The sequence below is a fragment of the Cornus florida genome, unplaced genomic scaffold, assembly GCF_030987335.1.
Source record: "Cornus florida cultivar Cherokee Brave unplaced genomic scaffold, ASM3098733v1 CherokeeBrave_3.0.0_Hap2_Chr04, whole genome shotgun sequence".
Taxonomy (NCBI): Eukaryota; Viridiplantae; Streptophyta; class Magnoliopsida; order Cornales; family Cornaceae; genus Cornus; species Cornus florida.
In genome coordinates, this window is record NW_026775574.1 from 88,882,497 (window position 1) to 88,897,365 (window position 14,869).

General features: G+C 33.9%; 1 protein-coding gene across 1 annotated transcript; it reads left to right on the top strand.

The window, feature by feature from the left end:
- Positions 1 to 6,019: 6,019 nt before the first annotated feature.
- On the top strand, positions 6,020 to 10,784 carry LOC132305298 (F-box/FBD/LRR-repeat protein At1g16930-like). Its single transcript, XM_059802963.1, has 4 exons — positions 6,020 to 6,141; positions 8,391 to 9,255; positions 9,349 to 9,492; positions 10,476 to 10,784. The coding sequence occupies exons 1-4, from the start codon at positions 6,020 to 6,022 to the stop codon at positions 10,782 to 10,784; spliced, it is 1,440 nt and encodes a 479-aa protein (XP_059658946.1).
- The last annotated feature ends 4,085 nt before the right edge of the window (positions 10,785 to 14,869 follow it).

Consider the following 14,869-nt stretch of genomic DNA (forward strand, 5'->3'; position numbering starts at 1 on the left):
TATTATAGCGTTGTACCCAGACTATACTCATTTTCAGTGACATTAGCATTTCAGTCACCAATTGTTGAATGCCATCTGGGGCATTCCCTTCCTTGTTCAATTGGACAGCTTCTCTATTATTGTTATTTTGGCCTGCTTTAAGTGGTGGGTGTAAATTATATAAATTAATACATCATTCATTCTTGGTTTTATATAAATACAGAGGACTGAGAGAGATAAATCAAATACACATATATGAACAAGTGTTTTCATGTTTAGCAATCCTAACTTTTATTATTGTACGAATCAATTGTTCAATTTTTTTTTACCCCATCTTGCTAAAATTTGTTATATTGTCAAAAAAAAATATATAAATAGTGATATAACTTAGTTAAAGGTTTTGACTTGAGTGATATGTCCTCTATTTTTCCGGAGAAAAAAAAAAAAAAAAAAAAAAAGGCTTTGAGGGTTCAATCTTTGTAGAAGTATGCATGTTTGAGTATATTAATTATTAAAAAAATTGCTCTTAATACGAATATATTTTATAGGTTTGAACCAGATTTAATTTAAGATGCGTGTCAATTTGTCTTAGATCATATAACTTTATATTAACATATAACCAACGGTCAGTGTACTAGTGGTACCAAGTTTCTTTCAGAACCTCAATGGAAGCATGGGTGTGTGGGTATCAACTAAAAAATATATATATTAACATATATAATATCATTAAAAAAAAATTATTCATTTTTATTAGACATGAGGTACATTTGTATAATTTTCTTTTTTTCTCTCCTAAATTCATATAATGAAAATTATATAGATTTATATGCAAATGAAGTAATATATATATATATATATATATATATATATATGTTGATTTGGGCTAATAAATATTTTGAAAGGCCAAAATAAAATCTATTATGAATTTTTGGACCATAAATTAAGTCTACAATAAAATTATTTTTGGGGCTACTAACTTTCTATAACTTTCTATTTATATTTTCGGTGGTGGGTGGTAGTAGAATCCCTGCCCTGTTTTCCGCATGGTTCTTTCCTACCGACAAATCATAGGGCACAAATCCTGGATTCTCATGCGTTCTCCTGCAATGAGTTTCTATATGATTTATATTTGGCCACGTCAGTCACCACTATTTGACAATTGAGATCGTATTTGATAATTACACCACCATTTATAAGTAACATTTCACCACAATTTATAAATAACATCACATGAGTCTAAAAAGTAACATCACATGAGTCTAAAAGTAACATCATCATTTATGTGCATACCTTAATTTGAGAGTGAACATACTTATAAATGGTGGTGAAATGTACTTATAAATGTTAGTGTAATTGTCAAATACAGTATGTTGAATTGAGTTAATTTTGTATGTGACATTACTTAGTCTGCATTATATGCATACCTTATTTTGAGGGTGAAGATACTTTTAAATGGTGGTGAAGAAGGTTTTTAATTTTTTGTAATTGGTGCACCCAAACGCTACCTCAAGAGCTATTAAATGAAGAATGATGTGGCAAAATATAGGCCACTTAAAAGTCACTACAGGGGACCGCATAGGATTCTCACAGTAGAGGATTTGCGCCCCTTTAGTAATATATATAGTAATAAGAGATCTTCTATCTCTTGTTTGGTGTACTCTTTCCATTTATACTTTTTGGTCTTCATTGATTCATTTTTATTAGACATGAGGTACATTTGTATAATTTTTTTTTTCTCTCTTAAATTCATATAATGAATATTATATTGATCTATATGCAAATGAAGTCATATATATACTTTTTGATTTGGGCTAATAAATATTTTGAAAGGCCAAAATAAATTCTATTATGAATTTTTGGACCATAAATTAAGTCTACAAAAAAATTATTTTTGGGGTTAGTAACTTTCTATTTATATTTTCAGTGGTGGGTGGTCGTAGCTTTCTATCTAGAAGATATACAACTATTACATTAACTTTATATGTAATGAATATTATATAGATCTATATAATGAATATTATATAGATCTATATTATACTTACCAATTTAACATATTATATATACAATTCTAAATAAACCCTACTCATTCCTATCTTCTAAAGCAGTAGCCGAGAGATAAGAGCATGAAAAGTAAGAGCGAAGTTGTGAGTGTAACGATCCACTCCACCACTTGGTATGATATTGTCCACTTTAGGCCTGAGCCCGCACGATTTTGTTCTTGGGCTTTACCCAAAATGCCTCTACTAATTGGAGTGACATACCTACATATAAGCACTTCACATTCTTTTACTCGGGCGATGTGAGATTGTGCACCCGTAGCTCGCCAGTGTGGTAGCCTGATAGTGTCTCACACCAGCCCACGGCACACCCGCCCACAGGGTCATCACAATCCACCCCCCTTGGAGGCCCGAAGTCCACGTCGGCACACTTCCAGCTGGGTCAGGCTCTTATACCATTTGTAACAACCCACTCCACCACTTGGTATGATATTGTCCGCTTTGGGCCTAAACCTGCACGATTTTGTTCTTGGGTTTTACCAAAAGGCCTCATACCAATTGAAGTGACACACCTACATATAAGCACTTCACATTTCCTTTACCCAGGCAATGTGAGATTGTGCACCCATAACTCGCCAGTGTGGTAGCCTGACAGTGTCTCGCACCCGCCCCTAGCACACCCGCCCACAGGGTCATCACAGTGAGTGGCGCGACAAAAGAAACGTCTTACGGCCTCCTTTAGACCTTCACCATCATCAGGTTTTCTCTTTTCTTCTCTGGTCACAAATCTCCAAAGCCTTAGCTGAACGATGAAGTGAATTCCTTCACCATCTTCAGATCTTCTCTCTTTTCTTCTCCAGCTAGAGATCTCCACAACCTTAGCCGAGCGATGAAGTGAATTGGTACTTCTCAGTCCCTCACCATCATGCTCCTTTAGTCCTTCACCATATCATCTCTCTTCTTTTCCGGCCACATATCTCCTATCATTGTTAAAACCCTAATTTTATATATATATATATATATATATATATATATATATATATATATATATTGAAGTAATAAGTTCTATCTTTTCACAATTAGGTTTTGTTTTCATAGTTTGATTTGATCATCTAGTTTTTACTTTGATTATCTTTCACAGTTTGATTTTGTAGCAATAAAAAATGAAAAAAATTGTCAAATTTAATAGGGGGCGGGGCAGTGGTGGGGCGGAGTGGGGACGGGGCAAGCAGAGATGGGGCGGGGGCGGTTATGAGGATTACGGGTAAAAAAATAATCGGTTATGGGGCAGTTTTGGGGGTGCCATATTTAAACGGGGACCGAGATAGGGAATAAGAAACCTACCCGAACTCGCCCCATTGGCATCCCTAGTTACAAAGCTTTCATAGCATTAAAGGCTATTTTTTTACTAATACTCCTACCCCCTTTTTAAGGAAACAGAAAAAAGTTAACCATACCTATAACAAAACTAGATATGGCATGATACGTCCAAATAATAATAATAATAATAATAATAATTTTTACCCCTTTAACTTTCCATCTAGACAATATACCCTTAACTTTCTATTTATATTTACTACTTTTTTTATTATATGGAAGTCAAAGTTCAATAGAAAGATGATAAATGAGTCTAAAGGCTTTTTATTCTTATTCTTATTTTTATTTTTTAAAATTTTTTAAGGGTTGGTTGGAGTATTGAGCAGCTATGCAATAGACAGTTGCTTAGAGTATCCAGCCAAATGGCTCAGAAGTGCTGCACCAATCTCGCAAAAAATGAGTGGGCCCACAAGGGCTCGAGGGCTACCTCACAACCCAAGCACGATTGTTGTAATTTTTTTTTTTTTTTTCGCTGCAAAAATGTCGTCGTTTTTGGGGGAGCTTTTTTCTTTAACAGTGCCTTATGGCACTGTTTGGCTGTAAGTTTTTTTTCTTTTTGGAAAAAACCAAAAATAAATTAGAAAACCTTTTATTTTTTTGTTTTTTTCGCTTAAAATTTAATTTTTTAAAAAAATTTAATTTATTTATTTGTTTTTTTTTTTTTTTGTTTAGTCCATAATGGATAATGTATTGTTTAAAGTTATAATATCATTTGCCAAAAATCTACTTTGCAATTAAACTTGCAAAAGATTTTTGCTCCACGAGTTTAATTAATTAGAACATTTTTTCGAGGAATAAAATAACCATCAAAAATCAAATGTTCGTTAAGCCGCTTATAGTTGATTACCATACGGGCTTTTCCTCTTTTGACCTAACTATGGTTTCTTACCATAAAAGCAGGGCTACTATGAGGACTTTTAGTACCTTCAATAAGCTTTTTTTCTAGAAGATCTTGAAGCTAATCATCAAACTCATCTATATCTTTTTTTAGATAGATCATGGGTTGTACTCGGATGATGATATCGGAATCCATAAACTTATTCTTGAAACTGATGCCTCAGATTTATGTTGGGGATTCCAATATCATCATCCGAGTAAAACCTATGATATATCTAAAAAAAGATATAGATGAGTTTGATGATCAACTTCAAGATCTTCTAGAAAAGAAGCTCATTGAATGTACTAAAAGTCCTCATAGTAGCCCTATTTTTATGGTAAGAAACCATAGTGAGGTCAAAAGAGGAAAAGCCCGTATGGTAATCAACTATAAGTGGCTTAATAAACATTTGATTTTCGATGGTTATTTTTTTCTTCGAAAAGATGTTCTAATTAATCAAACTCACGGAGCAAAAATCTTTAGCAAGTTTGATTGCAAAGCAAGTTTTTGGCAAATAAAATTAAGAAAAAAATCAAAGCCATTAACTGCTTTCAGCACACCACGAGGTCATTATTAGTGGACTGTAATGTCATTCGGTCTCAATACTGCACCTCAGATATATCAATGATGGATAGACAAGATTTTTAATGACCTTAAAGATTTTGTTGTTATTTACATCGATGATATTTTGGTCTTCTCTAAAATAAGAGAAGATGATAAAAAACATTTACAACTTCTATCCGCTAAACTCCAAAAACATGGAATTATTTTGTCTCCAAACAAAATAGAAGTTGAACAAGAGTCTATTGATTTCTTAGGTTTAGTTTTAACCCAAAAAGGGATAAAACTACATGATCAAATCATTATTAAAATTCATGATTTTCTGATGATATTCAAGATAAAAAACAACTTCAAAGTTTTCTCGGTATCTTGAATTATGGTTGCACTTTTATTAAAGGTTTGTCTTAAAAAGAAATTCCTTTAATAAAGAAGTTGCAAAAAGATAAAGTTTTTGAATGGATCGATGACGACAAGAAAATCGTTCCACAGATCAAACGAGATCTTGTGAACATCCCTGAAGTTTATTTTCCATAAATAGGAGATAAACTTATTCTCGAAACTGACGCCTCAGATTTATGTTGGGGATGTGTTTTAAAAGGTATTCCACAAGACAAGTGGAATGAAACTATTTTCACAAATCACCAGATAAAAGCCCGAAAAACTCATATTCCAAAAAAGCTTCAAAAAGAAGAATTGATTTATGGATATAATTCTGGCAAGTTTAAACCAAACGAAAAGATTTATATTATTTATGAAAAAGAACTTCTGGTCGTTAAATTAATAATAAAGAAATTTCATATCTATCTTGCACTAGAAGATTTTATTATCCGTACTGATAACCAAGTAGTAAAAGACTTCCTCATAAATAAAAAGAATTATTTAGAAGGAAGACAGTTAAAATAATATAATGTTGTTGGCTTATTAGCCAGTATTTTTTTATTATATAATATATTAAAGGTACTAACAATTTTCTTACATATTTCTTTAAGTAAAAATTATATAGAATTACCTAACAATATTTCTTTATCCACGTATCAGCGATCGATCTGCCAAATTTCTTAAGTAGAAATCACATAGAAATATCTAATGTTGTTCGTCGATCTGCCAAATTCTTGGAACCCTAAGCCCCACCCCTTTCTCTCTCCTCAAAACCACATTCGTCGATCTGCCAAACCAAACCCAATCTTCCGACCTCGCCGGCGCAATCGATCGGTTCTTCCACAAACACATGGCAGATCGCCGGACTGTTGGGTCACTGAAATTCTGTACGCTTCTCCAGTTGGGTCGTGAGCGTGACGACGTTGAAGGCTTGAAGCTTCCTGATCTTGGTTGGTTTTCGGATGGCGCACAGTGATAAAGCTAATACGCAGTGTTTCTCGCCGGATGAAGCTTATGCGCTGTATTAGCATAAAACGAACCAGGAGCTTTCACCGGTGTTCATTGTTGCCAGAGTTGCTTGCTCTACGGTCTTGGCCGATTGATTAATTGCTGAAGTTCATTAGTTGGGTCTTCGTTTTGTCACCAAGAGGAGCATAGATTCGAAGTTGAGCTCTCGCCGGTGTGGTCGGTGTAGCTCTGATCTTCACCGATTTCCATGGATGGACGGTAAAGCTTTTCCGGTTGGGTCGTTAAAGCTCTCTACTTGTCTTCATCTTCGGTTGAGGCTCGTGAATTTGGTCGGATATTGCGCAGAGAAGAGCCTGTTTATCTATGTCTACATGAGCAAAGGCAGTCTGGCTTCTCATTTGTATAGTAAGTTGGCAATGAACTCTATTCACTAAGTCAACTCTCTCTTGGAAGTAGTACTTTATTAGTCATTTAATGTGCATCTATTTGCAAATAATGAACTGTAGTTTATCAACACCATCTAATTTAGGCATTAGATTCTGTACGAAAATCCATCATTCCTAGATCTCCATGGCTGAAGTTCTGGTGATTGAAGGGCTTGTGAGCGATGTCTTTAGATATCACACGCTTAAATGGATGTTGCTTTAGTCTTGCTGCTTGAGATAAAATGGGACACCCAAAGAATTGACCTATGAGGTTACATGCACATATGATTCAAAAAACAAGAGAGGCTCTAATTATTTCTAGATCTACTTGAAAGGACCCAATTTTTTACATTTTAGTATTTACATATTTATTTTTATTTTTTAAAAAGACAATAAGACCAAACGCACCTTTCCACACACCACCCAGTGTGACCGATTCAAATGAATCAGCCATTGAGCCCGTATTCTATGTCTACATGAGCAAATGCAAGTGTGGCTTCTCATTTGTCTATATATACACAAAAGAGGACCAATATGAATACGAGTTTAGCCCAGGAAGACCAATATGAATATAAGTTTAGTCCATCGTCCGAATATGAATACAAGTTTCATATCAGCCATTATTAAATTTCAATCCATCTCAACCGTTGGTTTCCTAGTCCCCCGAAGAGTTGACAATCCGTTGGTTTCCTAAAAAGATAAAGTAAACCCCTACAAGTGCAGATGCTCAGAGTGGCATGTGCTCTTCAGATCTACCGCACGACTCGAAACAAGTCTCTTTCCAACGGATCATAAAGTCAAGCACTGCAGTAGATCGAAATCTTGTCAGGTTTTATTTTTTATCATGATTTATTATTATTATTATTATTTTTTTTTTTTTGTCAATCGTATTTCATGAAAAGAGATGATGGCGATTTCTTCAAAACTAACAGTTTATATATTTATTTTTTAGAATTGTTTTTATAAATTTTAACCAAAATATGTCATTATACTTTTTGAAATTCTGCCATGTTTGAGTCTTTTGAAGAAAAAGTATTCTCCAAATTTACAACCTGAGTTATATCTTTTCTATCCGGCCTGTGAATTCTCTAAGTAATTATTCTTTGCCTATTTGGGAACCTGCAATAAACCCTTCTAAAATTAGTAAGTTTCCCTTTCATATGTGTGTGTGTGTGTATATATATGTATAAAATCAAGTTTGAATTTTTTTAAAATTTTAAGGGCATTCAAATCATTGTTCTGATACAGGTATTTTTTGGACACTTATTTTGTTTTTATTGAAATTAATATAATTGTTTATTGGGCAAAAATAGTAGCTATTAGTTTGGGAAATTATCGTGAGAAATAAGTTATTTAATTTATATTTTTGTAAAGGAATCAGCTCTCATATTGGGTTGAAGCAGAGACTTAGTTGCCTAATCCTAATTTTAATCCTAGTAAAATTGGAAAAAATTAAAAATAAAAACCTATTTCGTACAAATCCAATTTAACATCTTTCCTTTTGTACGTATATAATCCAAATTGCTCTGTTTTTCTTGCTCTCTTTTTGTCTCTGTGGATTAAAGCAAGCTGCTAGGGTGGATATCTCTAATATGTTCATCTTCTCCTGCAGAAAATTGTAAAATCAAAACCCATGGAGAAAACCACCTCAATATGGTAAAAAAATTTACTCTATCTTTTCACTTATGTATGATTTGAACGTCTTTATTTATTTAATTTTTAAATGAAGAAATTTTGTTACAAAAATTCGGCACTGCTGTAGTGTTTCTGTTATCAGACTTTCTTAATTATTTTTATTGTTTTTTTTTTAACCCTTAATTGGAATAGTGAGAAGGCTGGTAAAGGAGGGACGTGTTTGGAGGATCGCATTAGTGAACTTCCTGATGTTGTCCTTGTTTCAATCTTGTCACTATTGACAATGAAAGAAGCTGGAAGAACTAGTGTGCTTTCAAAGAGATGGAGGTATATGTGGACACACATTACTGCTTTGAACTTTGATGCCGCACATATAATAGATGGAATTAGAGTGGGTGATAAGCAACTTGAAGAAGAAAGGCCTTCGTACTTGAGTTGGGTAAATCAAGTCTTAAAAACGTACAATGGTCCAAGTTTGGATGAATTTAGAGTTCAATTTGATCTTGATGAAACTTGTAGATTTGATATTGACAATTGGATTAACTTTGCATTGGAAAAGAGAGTTAAAAGTCTTGATTTAGACTTTTTAGACACTTACCGGTATACTAGAAAGGAAGGGGATTACATTTATCGTATTACAAATCACCCTCATGGGTTTACTAGCTGCAATTTCCTGACCAATCTCCAGCTGAATTACGTGAATGTAACTGGACAAGTTCTCGAGTACTTTTTAATTAACTGTCCATTTTTAGAACAATTATTTGTGCACGACTCTATTGGTCTCGTAAATCTGAAAGTTCCTGAGCTGTCACTCAAATTGAAGCGCTTGGCAATAACTTATTGCATCAATGTGGAAAGTATTGAGATTTCTGCAATGAATCTCATGTCATTTCACTATCTCGGACCAAGAATAATCCTGCCATTTAAGAATGTCCCGATGCCAGTTGATTTGTATATCGGGGGTCTGTATGCCATATATCTAATATATAACTTTATGGAGATTTCGAGCTATCTTTCTCAGCTAGAGAGCCTTACGCTGGATTTGATCAGCCTTGAGGTTAGTAAGTTTTAACTAATTCATTTTATCTCATCCCCATCGTTTTTTATTTTTTTAACATAATTTTTTTCTTTTTTTCTTTGGTTTATTCAGCATGATATTAAGTTTGCTCAATTTCCTATATTAAATAATCTCAAGCAACTGGAGTTGAGAGTTAATGCAAGTGATGATGAAAGCCTTCTTGTTTTTGCTCCCCTGATAGAGGCATGTCCTTTTTTGTCTAAATTTGTGTTAAAGGTAATAAGTCGTACTTTACAACCTGCATTTCATGTGGTTTATTGTTTTCGTAATTGAATTTTCAAATGGAAATTTTGATTCATTTGGACTTCAACATAAAAACTTTGAATTTTCTCTAGTAATTACTTTTTTATGGCAATTACAAAATTACAATTTTACTACTAATAGGGAAAATGCTCTTACAATGTTTAGCTTGCTCTATTCTCTTTGTTCAAGTATTTTTTATTTTGTAAATAATGAATGTTCCCATGTTAATTTAATATTTACTGCCTAAGAGTTTTACACGTTCTTAGATTGCTTTATTTTTATGAGTGTTCAAGATCTCCTCCTGGAGTAGGACCTATTGAGGTCTCTAACCTTACAGCCTTATTGATCTTCAAAACAATGTGAATTCATCTCTAAACACAATGTTTTCTTTTTTTAATTTTTCCTCCTCTTTCAACCATGCTAGTATCGAGGATTCTTTGCTCTCATTGTAAGTTTAATTCGAATATGGTTACTTTAATTAGATTGTTGAGTAGGAATCATCCTCTTTCTTTTACTTTCCACGAGGACCCTGCAGTAGCAGGAGGTTTTTAGTGATTAATAATGGACACTTTGGCTTATTAAAATGTGGTACATACGAATACATATATATTCTGATATAATACCTTTTATTTTCTTATTCTTGCTATATTTTCATTTCAATAATATAAAAGACTAGAAATAATAAGTATAGCTTGTAGAGGGATGAGGATTTTAGAACATGGAAGAATTTATAGAAATTGGTATATTGGAGAATATTTCAGAAGAGTAGAAAATTTGTAAAAAGGTAGATATTTGAGTATCCCCTTTATATTTATTAATATTAGATCTCCATGGAGCCTGTGGTGGCTATTCCATGGAGTGACGTGATTCTAACTTGAACTGTTATGATTTGATATTTGATAATTTGGTTTTGTATGCTAATGGTCTAGTTATGACTCCATTCCTCCTTGTTTCAGCTGCATTGGAGGAAGGCTGGCCAAAAAAGAAAACACCACAAGTTTACCTCTCGGACCCATCAATATCTTAAGGTGGTGGAATTCATTGGATTTGTTGGGCGTACAAATGATGTTGAGCTTGCAATGTATTTAATTAAAAGTGCTATCAAACTTGAGAAGATTACTTTTGATCCTCGTGATCCATTAGCGATAGGAACCCCATGGGAGTTCACCGAGTTCGCGCAGCCGAAGAGAGAAAAAGCAGCGAGAAAGTTTGCCAAGAAGCTAGGAACCAAACTTCCTGTAGGAGCAGATTTGGTTATCCTTTAATTATATGTTTGTATAAGCTATTTGCTTATTAATCCTTATCTTATAAATTTATTTGGTATTATATTTTGGATGGTTGAATGTTGGGAAAATGCTTAGAATGAAGTATTAATTACAATCTGATATAGGGAGATTTTATATTTTTAATAGTATTTGTTTAATTCTATGGCAAGAAACTCACACCACATCTTGCCCTTATGGCGATATGAATCCTCACCTTGCACTTTGGGAGGTAGGAGATACCACTAAACGGATGGGCAGTTGTGACTATGATTTTGGTTCCATTATATTAGGTAGGCAAAGTTCGACACGATTCGCCAACATGACACAAGAGAAGCGTGTTTGAGTTAATCTTAATTGGATTTGGGTTGTGAATGAGTCGACGCAATTAACCTATTTAATTAAACATGTCATGTTATGGTTCAGGGTTTTAATGTCCGTGTCATAATTGTGAATATGACCTATGTAATCCATTACTTGTTTAGACCCAATTATTGTTCCTTAGCTTTTTAAGTGATTAGAGTTGAGAATTAATGCAAGTGATGAACAAAGCCTTCTTGTTTTTGCTCCCATGATAGAGGCATATCCATTCTTGTTTAAATTTGTGTTACAGGAGTCTTACTTTACAACCCGTATTTCTAAACTGTGAGGTTTATTGTTTTTCTAATTAAATTTGTCAAATGGAAATTTGATTCATTTGAACTTCCAACATAAAATTTACACGATTACTTTATTTTTACTAGTGTTCAAGATTTCCTCATGGAGTAGGATCTCTTGAGATCTCTAACCTTATTGGTCCTCAGACAATATGAATTCATCTTTAACACAATGTTTTCTTCTTTTATTTTTTAATTTTTCCCTTCTTTCAACCAATCAACCATGCTAGTATCGAGGACTTTTTGCTCTCAGTATAAGTTTAATTCGAATATGGTTACTTTAATCAAATTGTTGAGTAGGAATCATCCCCTTTCTTTTACTTTCCAAGTGGTGTTGGAACCAATATATTAAAAACGGTGAGTATCGAGGCTTCGAGGCGCGTAACCGCTTCTTAAAGATGGTTGAAACCTCTCCCACATGCAACGGAAGACAAATGGCAGCACTATCTCCAGGATTCAACTAAGCTCAGATATAAAAACTGTATATTCATGAAGGTTGCACTTGTTCTTCATGAACCTATGTATTTATCTCCGTCCGATTAACAAAAAATATGAAACTCACACACTTAAACTCAATAGTTTGAAAACACTTTTATAAAATCTCTTTTTCTTTCTTACTTGTATCGAGAGAGTGTGTTTTGTTGGCTTCGTAAAACCTATTATTTATACTAGCATATATAGAAGACACAATTAAATAAATTATTTAATATACTTTAAAATTACTCATAAATAATATATCAATATAGTTGATTAATTGCATCAGGTGAAGATCCTTTGAGTTAGAGTTTGTAAAAATACTTTATGTCTTCATAAATATATAGTAAAGCCAAGACTTAAAGTCTTCATAAATATGGAGTTACTAAAAATTAATTTGAAACATAACTCCAACAATCCCCCACTTGTTTTAAATTCATTTTGTTGATCCGTACAATCATGTGCATCAATAATGGTGTCTTTTGGACTTGAACCATTACCTAGTGTAAGTACCCTTGATTTCACCTTGGAACTTGGTGAACGATGTCTTAAACCAAGAACCACGTTGATGAATAAGAAATACTACACACACATTTCAATTCGGAGATAAAGTACTAAAGCTTGACACATTTCAGCCATGTGTCCGGAATCCATACTTCTGAGTGTCGTTAAGGATCAAACATGTCTGGATCCTATAGAAGCGGCCCTATTTCCACACTCAAATCGGTGTGTCCATCAAGAGTGACCTTGCACACTCCAACCGAATACCGGTTATGGACTCATTAAGAGAATCTAATCTCACCCTCCTCATTGCAAGATAAATCGGTGAATCTATTAAGAGTGATTGTGTACACCTCAATCGGAAATCCAATCTGTAGAATTCATTAAGAGATACAAGTCTCAGCCTCCTCAAAGGTTAGTCGGTGAATCTATCAGAAGAGATCCTGTACACTCCAATCGAAAATCGATCTATAGATTCATTAAGAGATCTAAATCTCAAGCTCCTCGGTTACAGGATTGAGCACCACATCACATCATAGGGAAAGGAACATTGATGTGCTCACACGAGTTGTTATGTTACTTGTTTTCCCATTGAACCCAGGAGAAATATCACTAGGTTGGGTTCCCATAATAGTACAACTTATTCAATTACAGGCTTTAATCCAATCTCTTTCGATGTCTCGGACACTTGGTCCTTACCCAAGCCCTTTGACAATGGACCTACCAAATTTGATTTGGACTTCACATACTGAGTAGAAATAATTCCATTAGCAAGGATCTTTCTCACATGATTGTGCTTCAATCACACCAGTCTAGATTTTCCATTGGAACACTCGCTGTTAGCTCGAAGCATTGCAGCCATATTGTCACAATATATTGTCAAGGGTCATATTGGCTTGTTCCATATTAGGATATCTTCCAATATGCTTTTCAACCATTCAGCTTCTTCTCCAGCAGAGTAAAGTGCTATAAACTTCGATTCCATAAGAATGAGTTATCTTTTTTTTTTCAAGCTCTTTTTTTTCACGGCTTTTTTTTTTTTTTTTTTTTTTTTTTTTTTTTTCACGTTCCTCTAACTTGGGGATTTTTTTTTTTTTTTTTTTTTTTTTTTTTTTTTTTTTTTTTTTTTTTTTTTTTTTTTTTTTTAAGGATTCTCTAAAGGATTTTGGTTTTTGAAGGGCTTGATTAGCTATAGCAACTTGATTTTGTCAACTGTAGCAGAAATTGAAACCCACCTTTTAGACAACACCGATCGAGCTTCAAATTTTTGCTTGGTGTTCCATCATGGTGGAATTCAAGTGTTTTTAAGGATTCTCTAAAGGATTTTGTTTTTGAAGGGCTTGATTGGGTATACCAACTTGATTTTGTCAACTGTAGCAGAAATTGAAACCCACCTTTTAGACAACACTGATCGAGCTTCAAATTTTTGTTTGTTATTCCATCATGGTGGAATTCAAGTGTTTTACAAAGCAAAAGATGACTATCTTAGAGAGCGAAAGTAGTCGAAGAGGCCAAGGAACCACATTAAGTGTATCTAACTCACTTCTTGGTCGCAATGCCATTCAAATGCCTGATCCTGACAATGAGCATTGTTCATCTCTTTGGACACGCATTCAATTGCCTAATCCTGACAATGAACATTGTTCATCTCATTGGACAAGTAAGGCTACATGTGAACTCACCAACTTTGGTCTTAATCTGATTAATGAAGAATTTATTGGACTTGATATTAAATTCTCAACTTCATTGGACATGCAAAGCCACTTACGACTTCACCAACTTCGGTATTGATTAGATTAATGAAGAATCCATTGGAGTTGACATTAAATTCTCAACTTCATTGGACATGCAAAACAACTTCTTCCTTTCAATAATATCTCAAACATAATTTTTTTCTTAAACGACAACTTAATGGAAAGCCAAAGATCTTTTTCAACAACACCTCGATGGTGAGCATAATTTTTTTCTTGAATGACAGCTCAACGAAAAGGTAAAGATCTTTTTCCTTTGTAATGACATTTTGCTGACGAATAAAATTTCCCTTTGTAGCTGCAATTCTAGTGACGAACCAAAATTATTGTCTGCAGCTACACTTTGGTGGTGGGCCTAATTTATTTCTTGTTGCTACAATTTGGCGACAGACCAAAATTTTCTTTACAGCTACAATTTGGTGGCGTGCCAAGTTGACAGGGGCGACGAGCGCTTTTGATATTGCATGATAATTGATAATAATATCTTGACAGCAAGTGAAATTGACAAATTGAGACTAACCCTTTTGATATCTCGTGATGAACACACTTTGCCATTTTGCATACTCTAAGGAGGTTTTTTTTTTTTTTTGGTGGACTGGACTTGGAACAGGCCTCCAAGATGCCTACGTACCTTGAACAGGGATCAAGTCATCATGTAGTTCAATTTTTTTTTTCGAAAAAGTTTATAAACTTGTCAAGGAGTTTT

Excerpts from the sequence above, each read along its gene's own strand:
- LOC132305298 (XM_059802963.1), top strand. The coding sequence starts at position 6,020 with ATGGCAGATCGCCGGACTGTTGGGTCACTGAAATTCTGTACGCTTCTC. Across the intron at positions 6,142-8,390 it reads TGGTTTTCGGATGGCGCACA|TGAGAAGGCTGGTAAAGGAG; the intron begins GTGATAAAGCTA and ends TAATTGGAATAG. Across the intron at positions 9,493-10,475 it reads TGTCTAAATTTGTGTTAAAG|CTGCATTGGAGGAAGGCTGG; the intron begins GTAATAAGTCGT and ends TCCTTGTTTCAG.